The sequence below is a fragment of the Choristoneura fumiferana genome, chromosome 2 (assembly GCF_025370935.1).
Source record: "Choristoneura fumiferana chromosome 2, NRCan_CFum_1, whole genome shotgun sequence".
NCBI lineage: Eukaryota > Metazoa > Arthropoda > Insecta > Lepidoptera > Tortricidae > Choristoneura > Choristoneura fumiferana.
This window is the reverse complement of record NC_133473.1, coordinates 8716764-8729868: the sequence shown is the minus strand read 5'-3', so window position 1 is coordinate 8729868 and position 13105 is coordinate 8716764. Positions and strand designations below refer to the sequence as shown.

The following is a 13105-nucleotide window of genomic DNA, read 5'->3' as shown; positions in this document are numbered from 1 at the left end:
ACTTAAGTCAAAGTCCATATTTAAAATGATTTTAATTATAATAATTTGTCAACAAAACTTTGTACATAAAATTCTTACAATCTACATTGTTATTTGTTAACGAGGACCTAATTACCTTAATGATACTTAAACTAAACTTAATTACCTAGCTACTCTACCAATTAGCTGCCCTAATACTGCAGGAACATCACAGGTCACTTTGTAAATATGTCTCCCACGGCTCACAATTCGTTTATTTAAGGGCTTCCTAACCCTATATTTTAGGTTAGGTACACCAAAGTCGCCGACACTGACATGTACACTCGAGGAAACTAAATCGCGTACCAGGGTGGAACCTTTTCATTATAAATTTCGGTTTAATTTCTGTGACAAACGTATGGGATGTCAACATGACATTAGTAGCACAAAGGTTCCACCCTGGCACGTCATTAAGTTTCTTCGACTATATGAAGCTCGGCGACATGGTCGGCAGCTTTGGTGTGTAAAGTTGTTTTTGTTAGTGTTAGTGTTCACTAAAGCCTCGATTACATCGAGCAAAGAAAAGCTAACGAGAAGTACCTAAAGCAGTGACGTCATTTACATCGTTTCCTTCATCATATAATGATACTCGCCGTTGTACCATTAACATTTGCAAGTCTTGCAACTAACATTCTAATCAAATCTTGGAAGTAAATTTTTACTTTCCATGGTAAGATTGATCTGAAATTTAGTTGGAATAGGTACGTATTATAAAATTACAAACTTATTTTCGCTCATTGTAATGGAGCCTTTAGCAAAGTTTGGATAGATACCATCAGCCAAATAAGTGGTCTATCAATTTTTAAACAAGTTCCTATCAAATGAATATGTCGCTAACGTCGAACTTTCAAGTTGACAGACACGTCTATTGGCATTGTTGTTTTGTGACTTGCAAACGATTATCAACTTTAGGGTGGTAGACCACATATTTGGCTGATGATCTTTGGGCTGATGGTACGTCAAAATTCATTAAGGGATTTTGACAAATGCGGTTAAAATGCTTAAAAACCTTAGTTTCAATAACAGTCCTTTGTGTTGTTGTCATGAGCCGATGTCAATGATACGCAATTGTTTGGACGGCAATAATGTCTTCGCAGGTGCCAGGGAGGACAGCGCAACATACGCGCTGTGAATGTCTTATGAGTAATGTACAAACATTTAATTGTTACACATGAATATTTTAACATAATGTTTTAAACTGTTTTCAGTTTGAAGGTTATTTTTTAATAAATCGTTTACAGATCGCGACAATATAGCTCATTAGTCATCATCACGTCGGAACAATGCCACAAAACTGACTCAAATTATATTCATCTGGCTGTCATTCACAGCGCTTATGCAGCAAACCGTAGAGGTAATGATATAATGCGGCGCCGCGCACTATGTTTTCATTCATTACACTTTCACTTGCACTTTGTTAAACGTAGGCTATCAACAACCTCGTCTAGAAACTTCGGTTCCAACGACAGTTTATTGGACTTTCTTTGGTGTGCTTATGCTAAAGGTTATCGGTCGATTTGGTGTTATTGTGCAACATTAACGTAAATTCCATAATTTACTTCTTCAAAAGAGTATCTAAACAAATATTTTATGTTTAGATACTATTTTCACTTCCTTAACAAAAAGTTATTATCAAAAGTTTCTGACATTTTATAGACAGGATGCCTTTGAGGGAAACTTCTGGACTTATTGTCGCGTACTTTGTACCTATGGCAAGATATTATGTGGTTTCGTCTGAGCGGGAACTTCCATCAAACGCGCGAGACCTGCGGCTTGGGGGGCGGTTGGCAACATCGCGGCGCGACGCACTCTTTGGCACAAGGGGTTGCACACGCTTCATTTGCTAAATCTATTAACGCTTTCCTTTCTTCCTCAGTTCCTGGAATAAATAACTCTGCATATTACCCAGAACCTATTAGAATTATCTACTTTGTGCCCAGAACAGAATATTAGAAGAGTGTATAGTTCCCACCTTTGGTCTGGCTGTGGGTGATGTCATAATGATGGCATTGATTATGTCACTGTGTCCCTCACAAAGGAGTGCAAACCGTTTGATCTCTAATTACCGTTATTTACTTTGATCTAGGTACTCTTTAATAAGGAAAGGAATCGATTGCAGTTTTAAGGGTGTTAACTTCCAGGCAGTTTTGTCAATTCTTGGAACGGGATTTGTTTTTAGGTGGTTAACTCTGGTGACCCTTTTGCTCTTTTTCCATCCGTTTATGAATCAAACTTCATGCACTAATAAATGTTTAATTCTTATTATTTTACTAACTATTTACGTTCTTACCTACAACGTGAAACATGAACTCTGGCTGCAACGTGACTAATCCTATCCCATGACGCTTGAACACGTCACACACGAGCTCTGAACTCCGCAGGTAATCCTGTAAACAATTCAGATATCAAATAAATTTAATTTAATTTAAATTATTAACAGAACGAATTTTCATATACGGCGTGGAATTGTTCTTTCGGTTCGGTCTCACGCGTGTCAAATTCATATCAATCTATCAATAAAACCGCGAAATACGTTTGTTTTATAAAAAATCGAAGTTCTAGGTAAATGGCTAAGTTTCTGTTGAAAATTACATTTTAATTCAAGCTTTTTTGTGGACTACCTATTGTCATCCAAACTACATTGCCGTACCGAATTTCAAATCGATGCGTTTAACCATTGAGGAGTTCAGTCCCGCAGAGGTGATCTTGGCCGGACCATCAATATTTCACTACAATTATGTACATGTACCTATACAAAATTTCAGCTCAAATAGGTACCAGAATGTGATCGAAGAATGGTTTTATAATTTTCAGGATGTAGGTACACTCGAACCAACTGAGTCGTGACCCACTGTGGAATCTTTTCGTAGAAAAAGTCATAGTGAGATTGCATTTCTTGACAAGGAAATTTACTACTACACTTACTGTGAGAACGTTCAACGGTGGTTCAGGAATCAAATGGTTCGACTGTAGGTACATACCTTACATACTGTACAAATCCTGCTAGACCTTTTTCCAGGTAGGCCGTCATACTGGATCTGATTTAGGGAGACGAAATTCACAGTAAACTACAAAGACATATTGCGGTGCAGTTGCAAAGCACAGATACAGTTTGTGAACAGCGAGCACGCCCGGATTGTTGCGTGATTGGTCCTTCGAGACGAGTCTTACTTCATGTGATGAGTATGCGACATGCGCAGTTGCTACGACTCGGTCTCTGTGCAGCTGCCACACGTGGAGCTCGTGAATTGCGAGCACGCCGGGCACGCGTAAAGCAGCCGCCTTCAGCTCGCACGTGCCCAGGCCTTCGGGGACGGTCTGCAGTAGAATCAGGCCCGCTGAACGCACTGTTGGAAATAATTTATACCTACTGGTTAGAGCCTTTCATTTGTTTTTATCAAAAACGTGTTTAAAGCCATGTTTTTTTGTTATGAGGATTAAAGTTTGTATCTATCTATCTATCTATCATTTCGAAGGGCTCGCTTTAAAACCCGGATTATCGATATATTGTTCCCTAGTCCCCGGATATGGGGACAAGAACCACAAAATTCAAGTTGGACTGGTGGAATTCTAGAGCAAAACTCTTGGTGCCCTGCTTTGATCCATATTATTATACTTTTATAATCGAGATATTATACTTATAATAAGAATTTCAGTTCTAAACGTACTGAAAGGGAAGTTGAAGATGACTAGCACGATGGCTGCGACAGCCGAAAGCGCGGGATCGGCGATGCCCGAATACTGGGCCTCCCATTCCGCCGTCAATCCGGCGCCCATCACGAACAGACTACCTGCAAGAGTTGGTTACAGATTAAACATAAAATATACTAGAGTTAAATAAAAATATGTTAAGTTTAGTTTAGATCTAGGGCATCGGCGTGCATTTGGTCAATTTTTAGGTCGGCAAGCGCTAGTATGGCAGTGTTGCAGCACGCGCGGCCATCACAAAACACAGACCATTGGGTAGGCAGATACTACTTTATGGGCTACAGATAAATTTTAATAGTAGATTGATAACCAAGGGTGGCGAAAGCGACCCATTTCACCTAGTATGCGCAGACCCGTTTCTGGCGTTCGAAGTAAATTTTAGTAGAGCGCCAATAGTTCGAGGGGAAATGGGTAATTTCACCCGAGTTAGACACTACTTTTCATTTCGACTGTGAGGAAAGTAAAATACTACAAAAAAAAAAAAATAATAATAAATTGAATTTACTTATATCCAACCTCCAACGGTACCTTTTCGATTGGCCACTTGCCACGGCCGACTATAAAAAAATCGAGTAGGTCACGACCAAAATAGGGCATATATACAAAACTGGAGGTTGAACGCCGAACGAATATGTTTTGACCTTTATTACTTATTTATATATTCCATCTCTTTCTTTCACATTTCACGAATGACTTCCATCTCTTTCTTAACCCAACTAAAGAAAGAGATGAAATATGTTCGTGATGTAATAAAGATCAAATTTCTTGTTTCAAACGGATGTTCGGCGTTCAACCTTCAGTGTTGTATATGGTCACGACGTGCATCTAGATGGCCATGACGAAACGTGAAAAAAAAGTGTGATTGAATTAACTCAATTATATTCGACTCCGTGGCTAATCGAAAAATTAAAAAAAAATACTTACCACCCTAGAGATGAAAACGCAATTTTCCACCCGGCTCACGGCTTCACCCATGAAAATAAAACTTTCCGAACAGGAGAGATGAAAATAAAATTAAACATCCAAGAGTCGAGAGCAAATATTCGTATTTTTTATACAAAATATCTGCCCCGACTGGGGATTGAGCCCGGGATCTCAAGATTCTCAAGCTTCGTAATCACGTTCTCTAACCTATCACATTAGTATGGTATAGACTAGACCGGTTGGCCCAGTGGTTAGAATCGGAGCATCTAACTTGAGTTAGGTATCTATAATAAATAAGCTAGTGAAATTGCAGCTAGTGTGCTAGTCTGCTTTATTTTAAGCCCAGTCGCTAATGCACAGCGGCGGCCTTACCTATTGCGACGAGGCTCCGAGCGGCAGGTCTTTGTGAGGCCCTTTGTCCTTCGTGAAAAGTATGTGATGCGAAAATATAGTTAAAAAATCTATATTTTTTTAAATTTGTTTGGGTTGTTGCGCGAGGTCCCTGCAAGAGAGGCCCCGGGCGATTGCCCTGTTCGCCACCCCCTAAGGCCGCCTCTGCTAATGCAAAAATTGTGAACCCAACAATTTTATTGCTAACATCTACATCCTATTTTCTATTTAATTACTTTAGTATTTTGTATTGAGGTGCGATTCTCTAAAAGAGTTATAAGTCGACATCGATTCACGATACGTCAATATACCTGACTCTGTATAATACCTGTGAGCGAGCGGATCAAGATATATTATTTGTTTGTTAAGCGTAGCAAGATTCCTTTGAAAAGAAAATCACACAGCTGAGTTGGATGAGCTGGCAGAAAGTTGCTTTTCCATAGCTTTATAATATTACATAAGTGTTCTAAAGACGAGCGTGAATGGGAACGTTGGAAGAGGAAGGCCTAGACGAAAGGTCGGGTCAGGAGTACTCTAAACCGACGTGCATGCATGAAAAGATTGATGAATGTAGAGGAAGCGAGAGTTGTATGCCAGGATCATAGCAAGAGGAAGGACTTATCCTCTGCCTACCTCTTTGGGAAGAGGCGTGATGTATACATGTATGTTTCTAATTCAACCCAATAACTAAAATTGATTAGGTATGTAGATACGTACATTAAATTACTTATGTGACCACGTAGCGTCCAGTCTGTAGATTATGTAATTTGCGATGCGATAAAAAGCGTGAAATGTGAATATGTATTTGCTTTTTATCTGAATTGAGACATACGTAGGACCTTGTTTGGGATTAAAAATAATCCTGTCTTATCGAATTCTTTATTGCAATATTAACAATCAAAGCCGCAGTAAATAATCTTTATTTTATGTTACCCTGACAAAATATTATTTCTAAATTTTTTGAAAATCTACGTAAGTGAACGTGGTTTTTGAAACTAAATAAAAAAACCGCAGTAATCTCAATTAACATTAAGATTGGTTTTTGGAGTCTTTTTGTATTTTTTATTTCAACTCCAAATTTTATTACTTTTACGGTCATCCCGTAAAACCCATATAATATAGACCAGCGCATAATAAAATTTGGAGTTGAAATAAAAAATACAAAAAGACTCTAAAAACCAATCTTAATTTGATTGCTTAATAACGACATCTCTTGTCCGGGTGAGCGGTTAGTTCCAATGGAATGCTGAAATTTTCTCGACAGCATAGATGTCGCTAGTGTCGCTGCTTAAGTGACTAAATAAGAAACAAACAATCTGAGATATGTGGTGCATAGGAGAAAATCGTGTCTGTACCCCTGTCCAGTGGTGGCGTAGCGGTATAGCACGTGGCACGGAATGCCGAGGACCTGGGTTCGATTCCCAGCGCTGGTCTATTTTTCTGGTTATTCTGTGCATCTATGTTTCAGTTTGTATTTTCAATAAACATTTTTGAAATAATTTGTCAAAATTTAAATTCTGGTAGAAAAGTTACAGGACTAGATTTGATATTTTTTCTAGTTGGCAACCAATCTTATCATGTTAAGTACAATGTAAGTTAGCCGTAGGTACCTAATATTAGGTTATACCTATCACAATATAGGTAATACGCTGTCTGATATTGATAAAGCTTAATTATTATTTAGCATCGAAACGAATCGATATTTTATCTTTCAAGTTAAACTTTGCATAAGTTGGTAGGTATCTGTATGTAAATATGCCGTAAACATTTTTAAGCAACATAAAGATCAAATCAGTGCTTCAGTATCGGAGATAGATTAACTAGCGAGAAGTTGCTCAGTCACGCCGCATAATGTGATTAAATTTTAAATTAAAAAACGATTAATTACCTAGCACTTATGATGATGAAAAATGAAATGATAAAAAACTGATAAAAAAACTTTTACAGGGGTATGAGTGAATTAAAAAAAATGTTTTCAACTCACTGGCGATATCGGTGGGTGCGTGGGCCAGGATGGGCTCCCCTACACCGGTCTTCACCACCACGCCGCCACTCTCCGTCATACTCAGCCTCCGACTGTAGCTCAGCTCCCGGCCTATATCATAAAAGAAAACAAAATGTATTAGAATCTGTGTTAAGAACTGTGCTTCTGCATTATGGGTTTTGATGTCGTCAAAAGCCAAATATTATAAGTATGTATGTACGATATAATATATATAATATAATAGATATGTATGTACGGTATGAAACATTACATAAGCAGTATTTAAGCTGACTAACGGACTGACGGACTTGGTGAAACTAAAGGTTGTCTCGGACGATATAAGGCTTTTAATGTAAAGTTCGATTCGATTCTACTCGCATAAACTGAGTGGTTTTTTTGTTTTTCCAATTTTTTAAAAATATTTCTATTGTCATTTTATTTTTTTTCAAACCAGATTAAATGTAATTTTTCGCATGTTGTTTTTTTTTCAATGTAATCAAATAAAATACTAAATTGAAAGCATAGTGATTAAATGTTTTATTTTAGAGATTTTCAAAATTAAAATGTTCCCAAAAAAAAATTTACTTTAAAGGCCGAGATGTTACCGAGAGACAACGCGCAACGATAATACCGCCATGTCCGTGTCCGATACATTGATTTAAAATTAAACTTTGAGAATCAGTAAATGATCTAAAATCAAGTTATTTAAAATTACACAAAACAAAAGTATGTACTTAGTTTAGTTTTATGCGAGTAGAATCGAACCTTGAATTTAAATCCCCATGGTTGGAGACAACCTGTCTAAGGGTTCCTTGTAGGATTACGGACTTCTGAAAAGCACGAAAAACGCTACAAGTTCGCGTTGAAGTAATATTTATGCTTCCATTACTTTAAGGGATTCATTTGACTTCTTGTTTATAGGACATTATGGATTAACTACGTCAGTTTGTTATAAATATGTTTATTTGCCAAACCGGTTAAGGTTCTAAATAAAGGCATCATAAAAATATCTTAATTGTTTTTATTGCTGTTATTGACGTGTGGAAAATAATCAGTAGCTAATAATAATAATAATCTGTTTTCCACGAATACGTGTAATATAATTCACGTGTAGGTATACCTAACTAATTGTAAATTAAATTAGTCAATAATTGGCACAAGAGGCTAAGAGCACTAATTACATACTTAACCACCCCAGCCTATATACGTCCCACTGGTGGGCACATGCCTCCTCTCAGAATAAGAGGGCTTGGGTCGTAGTTCACACGCGGGCCAGTGCGGATTGGGAACTTTACACACACCATTGAATTGCTTCGCAGGTGTGTGCAGGTTTCCTCACGATGTTTGCCTTCACTGTAAAGCTCGTGGTAAATTTCAAATGTAATTTCGCACATGAATTTCGAATAACTCAGTGGTGCGAGCCGGGGTTTGGACCCATGATCCTCTGCATGAGAGGCATAAGTCAAGCCACCACCAAAAAAACTACGGACCGCTGCTTTTGTTTAATAAAAAATTGTATAACAAAATATTGAACCGACTACAAAAACCATGAAAATAATTTTCTACCAGCCTGAAGTCGGTGCCTCAGCACGAGCCAGCAGAGTGAACCTATAGTCATCTACCTCACCTACATACTATATATTGGGCTTTAATCACTCTTGCTGGCTCGTGCTGAGGCACGACTTCAAGACTGGTAGAAAATTATTTATGGTTTTTTTGTAGATGATTTTCAAGAGCCAAGCACAAGTTACTACTAAATATATCCAAATTACCATAGGTGTCACTACAATATTTGAAGACTTCCCCGAGTTCCAAGGATCCAATCAGCAGATCCTGATTTGGTGCTTATGGACCTAATTGAAGGCATTCCCTACACGACGAAAAAAAATTCAGCATAAATGACGGAGTCAATCATATTGATTTGGCGTATTGGCGACCAAAAAATTAAGATATTCACGTTAATAGGTTGAACTTACCATATATGTCCGAAAATTACAGAAAAAACATAATTACAAAAATCGTTGTTTGAAAATCGCGAAGATTATGAAAAAAGGATAGATTATGAGGTAACAAACATAAAAAACCGGCCAAGAGCGTGTCGGACACGCCCGAATAGGGTTCCGTAGCCATTACGAAAAAAATAAGTAATGTGGCGGCCCTATTACGTGTGTACCGCTACTCTATGTCAGTATAGTTAGCATCAACATTAGGTAGCTGAAAACATTTCTATCTATTGCGTTATAGCCACATCGTTACGTAGATACGTAGCTGTATTTTGTAAAATGTAGCTGTAGTTATTGAAAATAACTAAGAAAGATTTAAGAGCAAAAAAAATATTCGCTAATTTGATGCTGACTACCCCATCACAATGGTTGTGCCACCAGAGTTGAAGCACTCATACAGGAACATGTCGTGTAATGACATTTACTCATTCATTTCATTCATTCTCCTTTTGTGCAATCAGTTCTTTTTGTAGCTGTGTGCGTAATCATTCACTTCAACTCTCGTGGCACTACCTACACTACTATATACACTCTTTATGAAAATGTAACTGCATATGACTACCTGCAGATGCCTGCAGATAGTGTAATGATACCCTTACATTCATATTTTCAGTAAGTAATTGCTTCTCAGTCATCCACGTAAAAACGATATATTTGTATCTCGTTCACGTAAATATATAACCATAGTAAACTGCAAGTATAATAATATGAATTAATCTTAACTTGTGATGTATAAGACGTTTCATTCAAAGTCTATCTCGATAAAGCCTAGTATTAGTAAGCCTTGTCCGAGACAAGTTTATCTTTGTTACCAGCTAAATAGAAATACATTATGTGTTACTTATCGCACGATACGAAAGAAAATAATCCAGCGTTATTTGAATTCGATGATAACGCGCTATTAGGCAATATCGCACTTGCTTAACGTTTTTTGAAGTCCTTGAGCCCTTGTCTGGGCCATATAAGTTATGACGGACGTAGTTTTAGGGTTCCGTACTTGAAGGGTTCAAACGGAGCCCTATCGATGTCACTTACTTGTCCGTCTGTGTGTCCTTCTTTCACATCTTCTCTCACAGTCTTCAAAATTTCAGAGTATACAATATATATTTTTACCCAAAGCCATATAAATTATCAAAAAGTATTTTTATCAAGTAGTGTATCGTGGTGTAGAGGTCATTGAATAGACAAAATTTCTTGTTTTTTAAAATATTTGAAAACAAAGAAATGAGAAGCCACAAAGTTAAAGTTAGTTAATTTTTTTCGGAGCTAAAACTTAAACGGAACCCGTGCGCGAGTCCGACTCGCACTTGGCTATTTTTTACGTTTTGTGTGTCACTGGGCTCTTTAAAAACAAACTTGCATATTTGTGTATAAACTACGTATAACTAAAGATTCCATTTTATTTGAGTAGGTACTTAAAAAACTTGTATATTATGTACTGAAAGATCCACATTCCACATAAAATTGGATCTCCGATGTTTGATACAAAACAAATTATTCATACACGTAGTATGTATATAGGTAGGTACAGTCGAACAAATTGGATCATGACCCAGGGTAGAACGTATGCGCTAGTAATGTCAAGTTGACATCTCATACTTTTGTCAAGGAAATCATTGTGAAATTGATTATTAAAAGGTTCCAACCCTGGGTCATGGTCATGATTCAATTTGTTCGACTGATACACTTAAAAACTAGTTTGCTAATGTCGGTCGGAACTAGAAACAAAAGATCACTTTTCTTTTTCATTTGAATCATCAAGAAGAAAATAAAACTGACGAGTCCCAAGCGACATTAACATACTAGATATAGATTGCAAACTCACCGGCAAGCAGCATGTAGTTCAAGGCATGTAGCAGCAGTCCTATGACTGCCGAGGCGACGATAATCTTGGGGTACCGCGGCATCGGCACGTGGGAGGAATGCACCCCGAGCTGCAACGCGTTCACAACCAGTGTCAGAGCAAAGGACGCGAAGAGTACGTGAACTGAGAGCCTCCCGACAACTTCTATCCGAGCCCAGCCAAAAGTGTTTCTAAGCTTGCCTTCTCTTCCCGCGTTTTCATCGGCCCGCTCGAACTGCAAAAACAATTGAATCACATAGTCGGGTAACGATTGTTTATTATGTGTCAAAACAATACATAATTGATTTATATCGGGGTCGCTGCGCGGCCGCAGAGTACCTATCTATCGTCGAAATCTTGGTCACGTATCGTTCGCGATCCTGTATAGTTTAGTATTGTCTCAATGTAGAATCTCTTTGGGTCGGGCTGTAGTGTAGGTATCGATTTTGATTAAATAAAATTTCGGGCTAAAGTGAGAATTTTGAAATCAAATGTGAGGAGATAGAATTTGAAAATTATGTGGATTTTGAAATTTAAGTGCAGTAGTTAGATATTATAACGAGTAGAAAATTGTATTTTAGCTGTAGATTGTGTGTTTTTTTTTTATTCGACTGGATGGCAAACGAGCAAGTGGGTCTCCTGATGGTAAGAGATCACCACTGCCCATAAACATCTGCAACACCAGTAGTAAGTGCCAGTAATTTCACCGGCTGTCTTACTCTCCACGCCGAAACACAACAGTTTGATGAGAAATATTGAATCGACAGCTAATTAATATCTAACATTCAAATTACGAATGAATGAAATGAATGAAATCACCTCCCTACTGTATTTTAAGGATATATTTACATTTAGACATGTCAATGCCTTGTGATGGTTTCATTGTCTAACAACGTAGGTACATTCAAGCGCAAAAATGTGCACCACATTACTAAACTCGTGTGGTCTTCAGCCCTCCGCTTCGTATCTGGCTTCAAATACACACTCAATGAGGGCTATCGTTTTTTGTCTCACTAGATGGCGCACTGTTGCGTGAGGTTTTTAAGTATGGCTTTCAAAGTCTGTTATTACGGGCGTGAAAACAAAGTTTAGATTAAAATCATATTTAATACACCTAAAACCGTACCATAAAAATATCGAGCATGCCACAGTGTTCCATAGTCCCCGTTTTGTTCAGAAAAAAGGGAGTACAAAGGTTTCCGAAAGACAAAACTGTCTCAAAACACAGACATTCATTGCCCCGGAACGCATATTTGCCATAATTAATTTTAGATATTGCAAAATATTCACAAAATTATTCTAATTATAAATAAACCCGCGTAGCTCACCCAAAATCTATGAGATTTGACATTTCGGAGACCTCACGCTACACTAGCGCCTCTAGTGGCGAATTCATACGCGATAGCCCTCATTGGTAACCTGTGCGGATTATTCGCAGTTGTTCCTTTGACATTACAAAAAAGGACAATTATTAGTATGAAAAGAAAGGAACTAAAGGAACTACTGCGAGTAATCAATTTGTGCCTTACTCCCCTTGGTGAATTATTGCCGTTTAATTACGCCCATTACCTTATACGCGATGAGGGTAGTTATAAGCCCCACGAGCCGGCAGAGCGCGTGACAGGTGTCAACCACCAGCGTCGGCGACTGGGTGACGTGTGACGCGAACAGCCTCCCGCTAAAACCACCAGTGGCCAGCAACAGCGCCAGCAGAGACCGCGGCGGCGGCAGCCGCTGCAGCCACTCCTTCATCGCCATTGAAAATATTCCTTCGAAGTCTCTGTTTGAAAACGAAGTTGGTTGATGGAGATTTTTGATTTTGAATTACACTGAATAAAAAGACTGTTATAAAATCATCATCATCATAGACAGGGATCCATACATTCCACTGCTGGGCACAGGCATCCTCTCAGGATGAGAGGGCTTGAGCCATAGTTCCCGCGCGGGCCCACACACATTATTGAATTGCTTCGCATGTCTGTGTTTCCTTCACCATAAAGCTCGTGGTAAATTTCGGATGTAATTTCGCACATGAATTTCGGAAAACTCGGAGTTGCGAGACCGGATTTGAACCCACGATCCTCTGCTTGAGTGAGTGAATACTACGATTATTTATTATAAGTGATGCCACGAAAACAATGTAGGACACCAAAATGAATCTCTCATTCCAAGATTGACCCCTTCTCATTCCTTAAAAATGACCGAATGAAATCTGTTTTGATCTTTCTAAGCAAT

General features: G+C 38.2%; 1 protein-coding gene across 1 annotated transcript; it reads right to left on the bottom strand.

Moving 5' to 3' along the window:
- Nucleotides 1-13: 13 nt before the first annotated feature.
- On the bottom strand, nucleotides 14-12665 carry LOC141442302 (calcium/manganese antiporter SLC30A10-like). The gene is made up of 7 exons (XM_074107261.1): nucleotides 12440-12665; nucleotides 10853-11105; nucleotides 7025-7135; nucleotides 3687-3809; nucleotides 3190-3365; nucleotides 2309-2405; nucleotides 14-1897 (listed from the first exon to the last, which is right to left on the bottom strand). Exons 1-7 carry the CDS (start codon nucleotides 12626-12628, stop codon nucleotides 1770-1772), a joined length of 1077 nt encoding a protein of 358 aa, XP_073963362.1. The 5' UTR covers nucleotides 12629-12665; the 3' UTR covers nucleotides 14-1769.
- Between the last annotated feature and the right edge of the window lie 440 nt (nucleotides 12666-13105).

Bases quoted from the DNA above. Each gene is read 5' to 3' on its own strand.
- LOC141442302 (XM_074107261.1), bottom strand. From the start codon at position 12,628: ATGGCGATGAAGGAGTGGCTGCAGCGGCTGCCGCCGCCGCGGTCTCTG. The intron at 3,810-7,024 runs GTGAGTTGAAAA...CAACTCTTGCAG, and splicing joins CGCACCCACCGATATCGCCA to GTAGTCTGTTCGTGATGGGC. The intron at 1,898-2,308 runs GTAAGAACGTAA...TATTTATTCCAG, and splicing joins GTTCATGTTTCACGTTGTAG to GAACTGAGGAAGAAAGGAAA.